Source organism: Podarcis vaucheri (assembly GCF_965113315.1).
Source record: "Podarcis vaucheri genome assembly, chromosome: 4".
NCBI classification, from domain to species: Eukaryota; Metazoa; Chordata; class Lepidosauria; order Squamata; family Lacertidae; genus Podarcis; species Podarcis vaucheri.
Window position 1 is genome coordinate 7,738,467 of NC_138762.1, and position 14,478 is coordinate 7,752,944.

The 14,478-nt window shown below is 48.7% G+C and overlaps 1 protein-coding gene across 2 annotated transcripts in view; it reads left to right on the forward strand.

The window, feature by feature from the left end:
• The window catches only part of LOC309530298 (maestro heat-like repeat-containing protein family member 7), a 51,467-nt gene that overhangs the window by 17,249 nt on the left and 19,740 nt on the right, over positions 1–14,478 (forward strand). For both annotated transcript variants that reach the window (XM_082219082.1, XM_082219083.1), the window contains 5 exons: positions 1,481–1,633; positions 2,787–2,947; positions 7,082–7,211; positions 10,347–10,525; positions 13,102–13,239. In XM_082219082.1, coding sequence (XP_082075208.1) covers positions 1,481–1,633; positions 2,787–2,947; positions 7,082–7,211; positions 10,347–10,525; positions 13,102–13,239 — 761 coding nt within the window. The remainder of the gene's footprint in view (positions 1–1,480; positions 1,634–2,786; positions 2,948–7,081; positions 7,212–10,346; positions 10,526–13,101; positions 13,240–14,478) is intronic.

A 14,478-nucleotide genomic window follows, 5' to 3' on the forward strand; every position in this document is an offset into this window, starting at 1 on the left:
CCCAGCGCGAGGGGCGCCCTGAAGCAGAGCGCCCCTCACGCCGGGCAGACATCCGCAGCGTGGGGAGCCTTGCAGGAGTTCCCCGCAGGGCTCCCCACGCTGCGGATAGCAGCCTGCCTCCTGGCGCAAGGGGCGCCCTGAAGCAGAGCGCCCCTCATGCCGGGCAGACATCGGTCAGCCCCACAAGCTCGGGGGACAGCAGGGAGGCGCAGCGCCGCCATCCCGCTGTTCCTTGACCTGGTTCAGTTTCCCCAACCTGCTTTTGGGGGGGAAATAAAGGGGGGGAAATTTCCTTTATTTCCCCCCCAAAAAACTAGGTGCGTCCTATGGGACGAAAAATACGGTAAATTATAAATCGTACCACAAAACTTTGTCACTTATACAATTTTTTGGACTTCCATCAGCACCTCTGATGATCCACCATTTTAACCACTTCTTATGCATTTCTTAAATTTATATTACCTTTAAATATCTTAGCGAATCATTCTCCCCCTTATCCATTTTTGCAATAATTCCAATGATACTCCTTACAAAACATCTTGCAAATATTGGGTTGTCTGATCTTCACAAATACTTTTCAAATAATCCGTAAATTTACTCCAGTCTTCTGTGAATTTCTGGTCCCGCCAATTTCGAGTCCTTCCTGTTAGTTGATCCAGTTCTGCATAGTCCATTCATTTCATCCTCCATTCTTCTTTCGTTGGTAATTCTTCTTGCTTCCATTTTTGGGCCAATAATGTTCTTGCTGCCGTTGTTGCATATAAAAAGAGCTTACATTCTTTTCTATTTATATCACTCCCTACAATGCCCAAAAAGAATGCTTCTGGTTTCTTTAGAAATGTATATTTCAACATTTTTTTTATCTCATTATATATCATCCCCCAGAAGCTTTTCACCTTTTTACATATGTTTCCCACTGTTCTGGCCATCCGGGATGGGGGGGGGGAAAGGCTCACCTCTTAGCTGAGATGACAAAATTGACATGTTTAATCGGAGAGGTCCTTGCTAACGTTTCTTAAAGAATGGAAACCTCTCACAGACTTTTTGCGTGAAAAAGAAATAGCAATATCTGGATTTGAGGATATTTTTAGTATTTGTTTATAGAAAACAGCTAGCTTTGTTGGAAGTGAATATTGTTTTTACATAGCGGACAGATGAAGAATCAGAAATTCTTTATTTTCTGAGTCTTATTTTTCTATTTTCCTCTTTTAAACTCTTTCCTATTCTTTTAAAATTTCTGTCTTTTTCTTTCTCTAGTTCTCTCCCCCCCCCCGCCCTTTTTGTGCCCTTACGGTATCTAGATAAAAGTCTTGGTTTGGTTTAAAATAAGGGTAAAGATATTAAGCTTCATTTTTTTCTCTCTACAAACCTGAATAGAATTTATTTTAAGAAAATGAAAAAAGCGGGGGCATCTCTGCACAACCCGCCCCAGCCAACCACACGCCAACAGCATTCCTCCCTCCCTCCCCTTGTGCTCCAGGTCTTTGGCGTCTACTTCAGCCCGAGAGAGAAGACTGACTTCATCCTGACCGCTTTGGACGGCTTGACGGTGCAGTGCACCACCCATTGCTGCGCCACCACAGAGGGGCTTCTTGCCAGCATGGCGAGGCACTGTGGCGCCGAGATAGAGAAGGTGGGGCAGGTCTGAGGCAGCAGGTGGGCATCCTGAGGATGCTGATTTGGCAGGTGGGGAGTCCTTGCAGTGGCGTAGCATTGCTTGCCGGTGCCCGGGGCGTGGAGGGTGAACGGAGCTCACCGCACCAGCCCAATCCTCACTGCCGCCGCCACCGCAGGAACAGCACCAGCCCTACGTCGCTTTGCCAAATGCACATTGCCCCCTAAAAAAATGTGTCTCCCCCCTGAGTACTTCTTGCAGTGGGGCTGAGCTTTTCTGAACTTCACAATAGCCTCTCCACCAGGTGACTACAACCTACAGAGACCTGCCCATCACTCAAGACTCTGGCTGAAGGTTTTCTCCTTCTCCTCCTCCTCCTCCTCTTCATTTTCCCCACCTCCTCCTCCCCTCTCTCCTTCTCCTCCATCTCCTCCTCCTTCTTCCTCCTCCTTCCCTATCTCCATCTCATTATTCTTCCTTCTTCCTTCTTCCTCCTTCCTCCTTCCCCATCTCCTTCTCCTCCTTCCTCCTCCTTCCCCCTCTCTTTCTCCTCCATCTCCTCCTTCCTCCTTCCCCATCTCCTCCTTCTTCCTCCTTCCCCCTCTCCTTCATCTCCTCCCTCCTTCCCCATCTCCTTCTCCTCCTTCTCCTCCTTCTTCCTCCTTCCCCCTCTCCTTCATCTCCTCCCTCCTTCCCCATCTCCTTCTTCTTCCTCCTTCCCCATCTCCTTCTCCTCCTTCCCCCTCTCCTTGTCCTCCTCCTCCTCCTCTTCTTCATAACCCCCCCTCCTCCATCTCCTCCTCCTTCTTCCTCCTGCTTCCCCCTCTTCTTCTCCATCTCCTCCTCCTTCATCCTTCCCCCTCTCCTGCTCCTCCTTCCTCCACCTTCCCAATCTCCATCTCCTTCTTCCTCCTTCCCCATCTCCTTCTCCTCCTTCCTCCTCCTTCCCCGTTCCTCCATCTCCTTCTTCTTCCTCCTTCCCTATCTCCTCCTCCTCCTCCTCCATCTCCTCCTCTTCCTTCCCCCTCTCCTTCTCCTCCATCTCCTTCTCCTTCCTACGCTTCCCCCCTCTCCTTCTCCTCCTCCATCTCCTCCTTCTTCTTCCTCCTTCCCCGTCTCCTTCTCCTCTTCCTTCCTGCCCTCCTGCCTCCCAACCCCTTTCCCCTTCCAGGTCTCAGACATTGTGGATGGGATCTGCAGCCGCCTGGACCTGATCCACCAGCCCAGCGCAAGGAGGCTGGTGATGAAGCTGGTGGGCTTGCTGGCAGGCAGGACCGAGCATTTGGACACGGTCATCTCCAGCCTCCTGGAGCATTCCTTCCCACCAGACAGGTAACAAGTTCCTCTCGCGTTTCTCCCTTGAGAACCGAACCCTATGCAGCAAGTCTCTGTCCACATGGGAAATCCTGGTGCCCCTGGTTTTTAGCATGGATGATACTCAAGCTAGGTGGATCGGTGGTCAGACTTAGTACAAGACAATTATCTATGTTCATCAGGCGCACCCATAGCTCAGTCCAGACACCTACTTTAACGAAGGTATCGGGTTAAATCCTCAGGGGCATTTCCAGGTACGGTTTGGTTTCAGATTGGATGTATTGCATGGCGAGTTCCCGCCCCTCCCCCAAGGTGGAAATAATGACACATGACACACTTATTACGGTTAATGGGCTAAAAAAGGCCACAACTTTATTGGTTACAGGTGATGAGCAGTATTGGCTTAGACATTGGTCCTAACTGACTATATCCGACTTCAGCCCATTCGCTTGAAGTCCAGGAAGGGTTAAGCACCAGTAGGGGGAGTCCTGCTGATGCACATCAACTAGGAACTCCCCCGGGGTCACCAATAGGGGGCGTGCCTTAGGCCCTCACCTCCCCAGGCTTCGGACAGGGCCACACCCCTCCGAATCCTTTATCGGACTACCCTTCAATATGTGGGGCAGGTGATGGCGCTACCTCCCCTCTTCCATCTACAGAACTATACCAATGTCAAACTGCCAGTACCCAGAAAGTTGTGACGATTTGCTACAAGGTAGGCAAAAACCAAGTGGCTCATGCCAATTTGCCAAGTGGAAAAATTCCTACCAGGCCCCTCCACGGCCACCAACCGAGGTCCATAGCAAGGTCAAAGAATGAGAACCTTATAAAGCAGGAGGGTGGGATATTTTAGGTGATATTTTAGGGAGCAGGCGAGCAGGCGGGACCCACTGCTTACATCAGGCATAGGCAAACTCAGCCCTCCAGATGTTTTTGGGACTACAACTTCCATCATCCCTGACCACTGGTCCTGTTAGCTAGGGATGATGGGAGTTGTAGTCGCAAAACATCTGGAGGGCCGAGTTTGTCTATGCCTGACTTACATCATAGGAGCTTGTTGTTTAGTCGTTTATTCATGTCTGACTCTTCGTGACCCCATGGACCAAAGCACGCGAGGCACTCCTGTCTTCCACTGCCTCCCACATTGCTGGTAGTGCTGGCAAACTCATGCTGGTAGCTTCGAGAACACTGTCCCACCATCTCATCCTCTGTCGTCCCCATCTCCTTGTGCCCTCCATCTTTCCCAACATCAGGGTCTTTTCCAGGGAGTCTTCTCTTCTCATGAGGTGCAATGGAGAGGTTTGATCTTCTTGCAGTCCATGGGACTCTCAAGAGTCTCCTCCAGCACCATAATTCAAAAGCCTACACAACACAAAACACTGCTGCTGTGTGTAGGTTTTATTTTATTTGTTTTTTATATTATATTTTGGAAATGTAAAGGTTAAGTTAAAGGGACCCCTGACCATTAGGTCCAGTCGTGACCGACTCTGGGGTTGCGGCGCTCATCTCGCTTTACTGGCCGAGGGAGCCGGCGTCCAGCTTCCGGGTCATGTGGCCAGCATGACTAAGCCGCTTCTGGCGAACCAGAGCAGCACACGGAAACGCCGTTTACCTTCCCGCCAGAGCGGTACCTATTTATCTATTTGCACTTTGACGTGCTTTCGAACTGCTAGGTGGGCAGGAGCAGGGACCGAGCAACAGGAGCTCTCCCCATGACGACCTTCTGATCGGCGGCCCTTTTTGGAAATGTACATCCAGGTTTTTTCCCCTTTAAAATCTTTGGGGGGGGGGCAAGAGAGTGGGCCCCTAAGCTATAGCTTGTTTCACTTATACATAAATCTGGCCCTGAGAGCGAGGGAGGGGGAAGGACCAGAGGCAGAAAGGAGTCTGTATCAGACCACTACCGTATTTTTCGCCCTATAGGACGCACCGGCCCATAGGACGCACCTAGTTTTTTGGGGGGGAAATCAAGGGAAATTTTTTTATTTCCCCCCCCCCCAGGTTTGCGCAGCCATCCCCAAGCTAGAAGAGGGAGAAGGAGCGCTCCGTCTCCCTCTTCTCCCTTCAGGGACAGCTTGCCCCACTGTCTCTTGAGTTTGTGGGGCTGGCGGGGGGGAGAAGCAAGCTTGCTTCTCCCCCCCGCCAGCCTCCAGATCAGGTCGGGGAATAGCGGGGTGGCAGCGCTCCGCCATCCCCCTATCCCCCGAGCTTGTGGGGCTGCAGGCTGCTGCCCACAAGCCTTGCGAGCCCGCAGGAACTCCTGCATGGCTTGCAAGGCTTGCGGATAGCTTCCTGAAGCCTGGAGAGTGAGAGGGGTTGGTGCGCACCGATGCCTCTCGCTCTCCAGGCTTCAGCAAAAGCCTGCATTCGCCCCATAAGATGCATACACATTTCCCCTTCATTTTTGGAGGGGAAAAAGTGCGTCTTATAGGGCGAAAAATACGGTAAATTCCTTGATACATTTTGTCTTCTGGGTGCATTTTCCATAAATCCAGTCCAGCTCCTTTGCAGTGCAGGAATCACAGCTACAGAACCCCTGACACGCAACCATCCAAGCTTTGTCTAAACACTTCCAGTGAAGGAGAGTCCAGAACCTCATGAGGGAGACTGTTCCACTGTCTAACAGCTCTGACTGTCAGAAAGTTCTTCCTGGTAATCGAAATCTCCTTCCTTGTAACTTGAAGCCATTGCTTCAGGTCCTCCCCTCTGGAGCAGCAGAAAAACAAGCTTGCTCCCTGTTGTGGTGCTGGACAGTTAAGAGTTAACACTCCAGGAAGCGTTCTTATTCACTGGGTGCATTGCCCACATGACCCGGGCATTTTCCTTTGATCTGTGCTCTCTGGGGGCTGCTGAGAGCAGTCCGTCTGAGAATGTGAGCATGTTAGTTTCGTTTTTGTTAGAGACAGAAAGCTGCAAGCGTAGGTTTTTCTTTTCTGTTTTTGTATGCTTCTAAATAAAGAGTGATAAGAGACGCGGGTGGCGCTGTGGGTTAAGCCACAGATCCTAGGACTTGCCGATCAGAAGGTTGGCGGTTCGAATCCCCGCGACGGGGTGAGCTCCTGTTGCTCAGTCCCTGCTCCTGCCAACCTAGCAGTTCGAAAGCATGTCAAGGTGCAAGTACCGTATTTTTCGCTCTATAAGGCGCACCAGACCACACGACGCACCTAGTTTTTGGAGGCGGAAAACAAGAAAAAAAAAATATTCTGAATCTCAGAAGCCAGAACAGCAAGAGGGATCACTGCACAGTGAAAGCAGCAATCCCTCTTGCTGTTCTGGCTTCTGGGATAGCTGCGCAGCCTGCATTCGCTCCATAAGATGCACACACATTTCCCCTTACTTTTTAGGAGGGAAAAAGTGAGTCTTATAGAGCAAAAAATACAGTAGATAAATAGGTACCACTCCAGCAGGAAGGTAAATGGCGTTTCTGTGTGCTGCTCTGGTTCGCCGGAAGCGGCTTAGTCCTGCTGGCCACATGACCCGGAAGCTGTACGCCAGCTCCCTCGGCCAATAAAGCGAGATGAGCGCCGCAACCCCAGAGTCAGTCACGACTGGACCTAACGGTCTGGGGTCCCTTTACCTTTACCTAAATAAAGAGTGATAGATTAGAAGCACTGGTGTCGAGCTGAGTTATTGAAGACACCACGTAGACACAGACAAAGCCATTATACGCTGCGTGTGAACTCTGCTGGCTATCTGACAACTCAGAAGAGAGGCAGCGTGCGAGTGGAAGCGTGTGGGTGCCATTGAAGTTTGTCGGAGTGCTAATAAATAAGATTTATTGCAGTGCCGTTGCAGCAGACTCCGTGGGTCAAAGGATTTACGACCCACAAACTTTAACACTCCCTCTTCTGTGTGACACCCCTGTAGGAAGTTGAATATGGCTATCTTATCTCCTCTCAGTCTCCTCTTTCCCAGGCTAAACATACCCAACTCCTTCAACCGTTCCTCATCAGGCGTCATTTCCAGACCCCTGATCACCTTGGCCACCCACCTTCCAGCTTCTCAGCATCCTTCTTAAATTGTGGTGCCCAGAACTGGACACAGGACTCCAGGTTGGGGGTCCGACCAAGACAGAGCACAGTGGGACGACGAGACACGTTTCAGAGGCCCTCAGCCGTTGACGTTGCTCCATCCTCTTTTGGCCCTTTGCAGCAATTCGTCCGAGTTGTGGCAGTCCCTCTCTACCGAGGAAGTCGTGGAGGAGCAGCTGATGGAGAATTTGCTGGCCAGGCTTCAGGACCACCACAGCACTGAGCTTCAGACCTCCGCAGCCTCTATCGCCGTGAGTCTTGCCATATCTTTGGAGATAACAGAGCTACGGGTCTCTCTGAACATCCCACCCAGCGGTGTAGCGTGGGTTATCAGCACCCGGGGCAAGGCAAGTAATTTGCGCCCCCTAACCCAGGGCAAGGCAAGTACAGTGATTTACTCTCCCAAGCAGCAGCAGCAGCGAGGCTTCTCTTTCCCCCGCGCTCTCATGGAGCTGCCTCTTTTCTTTCCTTTTTTCCCTTTCTCCAAGGCTTTTCGCTTTCTCTCCTTAATTGATTCCTCCTCCACACCGCAGCGTTTCCTGGCTGCTTCCCCCCCCTTCCCCTCTCTCTCCTCCTCGCTCTGCTTGCCTTGCCCTGCCCTGCCTGAGGGCGCCCTGAGGAGACTCCGCTCTCCTTTTTGACCAGGCGAGGTGGAAAAGTCTCTTCCCGCCCCCTCGCCAGACTCCCTGCTCGCCTCGGCTCACTACCCAGGCGGCCAGTGGAGAGAGAGCCGCAATTACCATAAAGCTCCTCTCCCTCCGCTTCGCCAAGCTGTCAAAGCCTGGCAGCAGCAGGCGCAGCCAGACCCCCGCCAGCCAGCCAGCCCGCCCGCCCGCCCGGCTTCCTCTCCTTTTTTTGCCCATGGCAGAAGGCTTCGCTCTCCCCCTTCCGCGACCTCCTCGCCAAGCCGAGTGAGCGCGGGCTCCCTAACCCGTGGATTTTAGTGGGGGCAGAGAGCTGCTAGTGTGAGCGCGCCCCCCGCCCATGTTGCGCCCGGCCCCCTGGCACCCCCCACGCTACGCCACTGATCCCACCCGCTCTAAAAGGCCATCGATAGTTAAAAGCCAAAGGCCTGGTTAACAAGAAAGGTTTTTCCCTGGCACCTAACGCTATATAATGACGGTGCCAGGCGAGCCTCTCTGGGGAGAGCGTTCCATAAGCAGGGAGCCAATACCAAAAAGGCCCCGTTCTCGTCTTGCCACCGTCTGAGCTGGCCTGGGCAGAATGAAGATTGGGATCTGATTGGCAGATCTCTGGGTGATTGGTAAAAGTTCCCAGTTCCCCATTTTTTAACTAAAGGACTGCCCTCAGTTACACTAAGAATATTAGGCAGCCACCCTCGATAGATTGCTTTAGATTGCCTGCTGAAAAGGATTTATTTTTTCCAGCAAGCCAGTCGAGGCATATCATTTTATTACTTACATCTGTTTTTAAATATTTATTAGTTTTGTATTTGCTTTTAATGACAGTGGTTCTGTATATATTTTGTTTAGCTGCGAGTGTTCATTTCTGAAGCTTATTTTATATTTAGTGACAATTTGTGCACTTCAGGGGGTTGGACTAGATGACCCCTGGGGGGTCTCTTGCAACTCTACAGTTCCATGATTCTAACTCAGGAAGCTGCCTGTCAAAGCATTTGTTTATATGTTTGTGTGTGTTTGTTCAATGATGATCTTATACACTGTTTTTCATTGGACTGTGGGTTTTAGTTGTGTTTCGTCTCCCGTTTTATTTGCAATCCGATTGGAGAGATTTTTGATCAAGCAGTTTATAAATCAAAATAAATCAATACTACTGAATTGAAGAAAGGGAGGCGGTGGTAACCAGGAGGCACATCTTGTGTGGAAGGACTGGATGTCCCATTTAGTCAAGAAACAGATTCCTGGACTTCTTTAATTGAAGGCGTCGCGTCTTTCGCACCAAGGTCCCTGACACAAGAGAGAATTGTCCTCACGGCCTCCCCACCCACTCTTTTCTCCTGCCTCCCCTTTCAGATCACGCAGGCTCTCTACGAGCTCATCTCGGTGCCTGAATCCAAGTAAACTGGCAAAAATGTATAAATTTAAATCAAACAAATGCTGGAAATGTAAAGAGAAAGAAGGTTCTTTTTTATCATATGTTGTGGTCTTGTAGTAAGGTTAAAGCTTATTGGGAAATGATATATAATGAATTGAAAAGGGTGTTCAAAATAACTTTGATTAAAAAACCAGAAGATTCCCTTTTGGGAATTATAGGGACAGAACTACCTAAATTGTATAGAAACTTATTCATGTATGCTATTACAGCAGCAAGAATTTCTACTTGCCCCAAAATGGAATAAGCAGAAGTCCCAATAAAGGAAGAGTGGATACAAAAACACATGGAATACGCAGAGATGGCGAAACTTACCAGAAGGATAAGAAACCAAGATAACAAACTTCTTATAAAAGAATGGAAATGGTTTATTGAATACTTACAGATAAATTGTGAACAGATACAGTGGTGCCCCACAAGACGAATGCCTCGCAAGACGGAAAACCCGCTAGATGAAAGGGTTTTCCGTTTTGGAGGTGCTTCGCAAAACGAATTTCCTATGGGCTTGCTTCGCAAGACGAAAATGTCTTGCGAGTTCCTGCGGGTTTTTTTCCTCCCCCCCCCTTTCTCAAGCCGCTAAGCCGCTTATCAACTGATCCTAAGCCGCTTAACAGCTGATCCGCTAAGCCGCTTATCAGCTGATCCGCTAAGCCGCTAAGCCGCTTATCAGCTGATCCGCTAACCCGCTAATAGCGCTAATCCGCTAAGCCGCTAATGGAAAAAACCGCAAGACGAAGAGACTCGCGGAACGGATTCTTTTCGTCTTGCGAGGCACCACTGTAAAAACATGGGCAGGATTAATGTAATAACTTGCTGTTTTATAAGAGTATATATTTAAAGCAGATGGATAAATGAGCAAGTTGGACATGCAGAAGATATTAAAAAAATTAAATTAAGCAACCACAGAAAGAGGGGAAAGAAAGTCAAAATTTGGAAATGTTAAATTGATTGTAAAATTAATGAAATGTATAAATTTGAAAAATATAAATAAAAAACTACAGTGGATGTTTGGGTTGCGAACATGATCCGTGCGGGAGGCACGTTTGCAACCTGCAGCTTTCGCAACCCGCAGCGCTGCATCTGCGCATGTGCGGGTAGCAATTCGGTAATTCTGCGCATGCACAAAGCACAATTTAGCACTTCTGCACATGCACGACTGCCAAAACCCGGAAGTAAACCGTTCCGGTACTTCCAAGTTTCAGCGGGTCCGTAACCCGAAAAAATGCAACCTGAAGTGTCTGTAATTTTAAAAAGACACGCGAGAATTGTCCTCAAAGCCTCCCCACCCACTGTTTTCTCTCCTCCCCAATCAGATCACTCAGGCTCTCTACGAAGTGATCTCGGTGCCTGAATCTAAAGACACCATCCAGAGACTTTATCCAGACCTTCTGACCGCTCTGCTCATCGAACTCTACTTCAGCAACCAGGCCGAAGCTCTGCCAGATACGAATTTCCTCCGGAAGCAATGTGGTCGTGGGGAAAACCTTGCGAGGTGCGTACCTTGGTTGCCCGGCGAGGGCATTCAGTGTCAGGAGTTCAGCCTACACTCGAGTAGGACCCTGGCAGAGACACATGCCCAACTGGCATGTTCGCTCCCTCCTGGTTGATCGTTCAGGAGCTTCCAAAGCTTTCTTCAGCCGAAAATCACAGTGACTGATGCCAACCGACATCGGCACACTTAGGGATCCGCAGAGTTTGCACAGCTTTGCGTAACAGACCTCAGCAACTCAGCATTTTGGCTAATCTACTTTATTTACGTATAAACACACACGGAGCACTGCAACATGGCTCCCTCTCTCTCTAGCATCAGACAGCGAAGAGAGAAAGAACAAAGGACAGTAGTCCCACTTCATGGAACACAGTAACACAAACATCCTGTCTCCATCACTTCCCAGTCTGTGGAGTCAAAACATGCCACGCCACGTGAAAGACAAAAATCCCATGACTGCAATCACGGAGCAGGAATTCTAACATTCAGATTAGCAAATGTCGCCTTTTAACCTGAAAGAGTTAAAAGAGTATTGGGAAATAATCTATAACAAATTGAAAAAAATAATGTTTAAAAGTACTTTTCCAAAAAAAACCAGTCTTTTTTGTTGGGGATAATTCAGACTGAAATTCCCAGTTGTCAAAAAAAGACTATTTATTTATGCCACTACCACAGCCATGTTTCGTTAGCCCCAAAATTGAAAACGAGTGAGGTCCCAACCAAAGAAGAATGGCAACTTAAGCTGACAGAATATGTGCAGCTTGCAGACTTAACCTATAGAATAAGAGAACAAGAAGAACATACGTTCAGAGAAGACTGGAAAGCATTTATTGACTATATGGGTGGAAATTGTGTATGTTTGAAAACGTGGGCAGCGTTGAGATAAATTCAACAGTGTAAACAAGTTTTCATGGATGTAATAATGGAATACTGAATGGTTTAGTTTATGTAAAATATGCAGGGATTTGTGTTATGTAAAACGAACCATGGAAAGAGAAGGAAGGAAGTCATTGATATTTTAAGGTTGCTTAAATGAATATTCTAAAATGCATAATAGAAGAACTTAGTAAAAGTTATATATTTTTTAAAAAGATTAAGAAATGTAACCTGGTTAGTCTCTCCGCAGTCTGATAGCTATCCATTTTGTATAACACAGAGCTGGGCTTTTTCACTGGTAGCCCCATGGTCATGGAACATGCTCCCTGGGGAAATAAGAGAGGCATCCATCTGCATTGGCATACTGCCGGCTTTCGAAGACAGGCCTCTTTACCCAGGCATTGCCTTGATCTCTCAACACACACAAGTGTTAAAATATAAGCCAGGCACTTATGTGGCTGGGCACCCATAGTCTGAGGCCTGACCCGGATCCTCTGCTAGTGGGTGACAAGGAGAGAACGCTAGAACTTGTAAACATCTGTATGTTGGAAAATTCAGGACAGTTAAAAGCACTTGTTCATGCAGCACATAGTTAACTCCCACAGGAGGCAGTGATGACCAACAACCTGGATGACTTTCAAAGAGGATTAGACAAATTCATGGAGGGCTTTGGGGGGCTATTAGCCAGGATGGCTCTGCTCTGCCCTCTTGTTGCTCCTGTGTTCGAATCCTGCTTGCGGGTTTCCCACAGGGATCTGGTTGGATGCTGTGGGAAAAGGATACAGTCATACCTCGGGTTGAGCATGTTCAGGTTGCGCTCCGCTGCGACCCGGAAGTAATAGAGCACGTTACCTCTGGGTTTCACACCTCGCGCATGCGCAGAGGGACATAATGACATCACGCACATGCGTGGAAGCGGTGAAACGCGACCCGCGCACGTGCAGACGCGCTGTCGCGTCTTACGTTATGTTCAGGATGTGAAGGGGGCTCCGGAACAGATCCCGTTCGCATCCCGAGGTACCACTGTACTAGATTAGATGGGCCATTGGCTGGATCCAGCAAACCCTTATGTTCTTACATTATTCTCCATTTCTACTCAGACTATTATTATTATCAACAACAACAACAACAACAACAACAACAATACAGTGGTGCCTCGCAAGACGAAAAGAATCCGTTCTGTGATTCTCTTCGTCTAGCAGTTTTTTTGTCTTGTGAAGCAAGCCCATTGACGGATTAGCGGATTAGCGCTATTAGCGCTATTAGCGGCTTTTAGCGGTTTATCTGCTGATCGGATCAGCTGATAAGCGGCTTAGCGGCTTAGAAAAAGGGGGGAGGGGAAAAAACCAGCAGGAACTCGCAAGACATTGTCGTCTTGCGAAGCAAGCCCATAGGAAATTCGTTTTGCGAAGCACCTCCAAAACGGAAAACTCTTTCATCTAGCGAGTTTTCCGTCTTGCGAGGCATTCGTCTTGCGGGGCACCACTGTATTTATGTGTTGCTTGCTATGAATTATGTCAAGGCGATTTCACAATGCAATAAAGACATGCACAAAACAATTGCAGGTATGAAAACAGTTAAGACCGTTAAGAAGAGTCTGCTGCGTCCGGCCAAATCTGCCTATCTGGCTGAGCATCCTCATGGCCTGATCCTGCAGAGCTTCACTTATGTCCTTATGTAACCAGGCCGTCCTCTTGGCTTAGCTTTTCAGCGGAGGCCCTCAAGTTGCTCCTGATTCGCACTGGCTGCCGCTACGAGGTCACGTTCATGGAGAGGACGCGGGGCTGGAGCATGCTGCAGAGCGCCAGGGAAGTGCTCCAGGGGGCCACGCTGCTGGCAAGGTGAGGGCCCTGCTGTTCCGCCAACTTCGCCCCTGGCCAAGGAGAGGCACCCGCCAGCACCCAGACTGCCACACTGGCTCTGCCATTTTGAAAATCATCAAAGCTCTTCTCCAAGGGAGCCTAGGCCCTGGGCCCAGAAGGCTGGTGTCAGGTTTCAGGGAATCAGCTCCACCCCACCCCCCGGGGGCAGTAGATAAGCAAAAAAAAGAAAAGGAGTCTTCTTACCAGTTAGAAACTTTAATAATCACAGCGAGAGAACAGGGAGTCTTCTCTTCTCATGAGGTGGCCAAAGTCTTGGAGCCTCAGCTTCAGGATCTGTCCTTCCAGTGAGCACTCAGGGCTGATTTCCTACAGAATGGATATGTTTGATCTTCTTGCAGTCCATGGGACTCTCAAGAGTCTCCTCCAGCACCAGAATTCAAAAGCATCAATTCTTTGGCAATCAGCCTTCTTTTTGGTCCAGCTCTCACTTCCATACATCACTACTGGGAAAACCATAGCTTTAACTACCGGTATACGGACCTTTGTTGGCAAGGTGATGTCTCTGCTTTTTAAGATGCTATCTAGGTTTGTCATTGCTTTTCTCCCAAGAAGCAGGCGTCTTTTAATTTCGTGACTGCTGTCATCATCTGCAGTGATCATGGAGCCCAAGAAAGTAAAATCTCTCTCTGCCTCCATTTCTTCCCCTTCTGTTTGTCAGGAGGTGATGGGCCCAGTGGCCATGATCTTCACTTTTTTGATGTTGAGCTTCAGACCATTGGCAAGATGGTCTGCTGCAATTTGCATCTTAGTTTCTTCAGGTTTGATCCTTCTTGAACCAAAATGGATTCAAACTTAGAAACCAATCAGTTCTTTGGATTAATTAGCAATTTGCCAATGGTTACGTGGAGGAACAGTAACTCAGGCTTGTTAGCTGAATTCTGTTTATCAAAAGGGCCTTGAAGATTAAAGCATTCCCAGATACAGACCAAATTCTTTGAGTTGTAAATTAGCCAGATAACCCTCTCACACTGAATCTACCTCCCAGACACCCAGGTGTCAAAACCACAAATCAGCTAGAATCCTGTGAAGGGAAAGAGATAACCCCATTCACACTTTTAAAGTCAGTAATTGAGACCCAGATACGCATTCCCAACATTCTACAATCTTTGGTTCTCCCAGCATGCTCCTCTTCTACATGAACCAAAGTTTTTAACCTGAGATTTCCCAATATCGCAACAAGAGGAGTGCTGCATTATT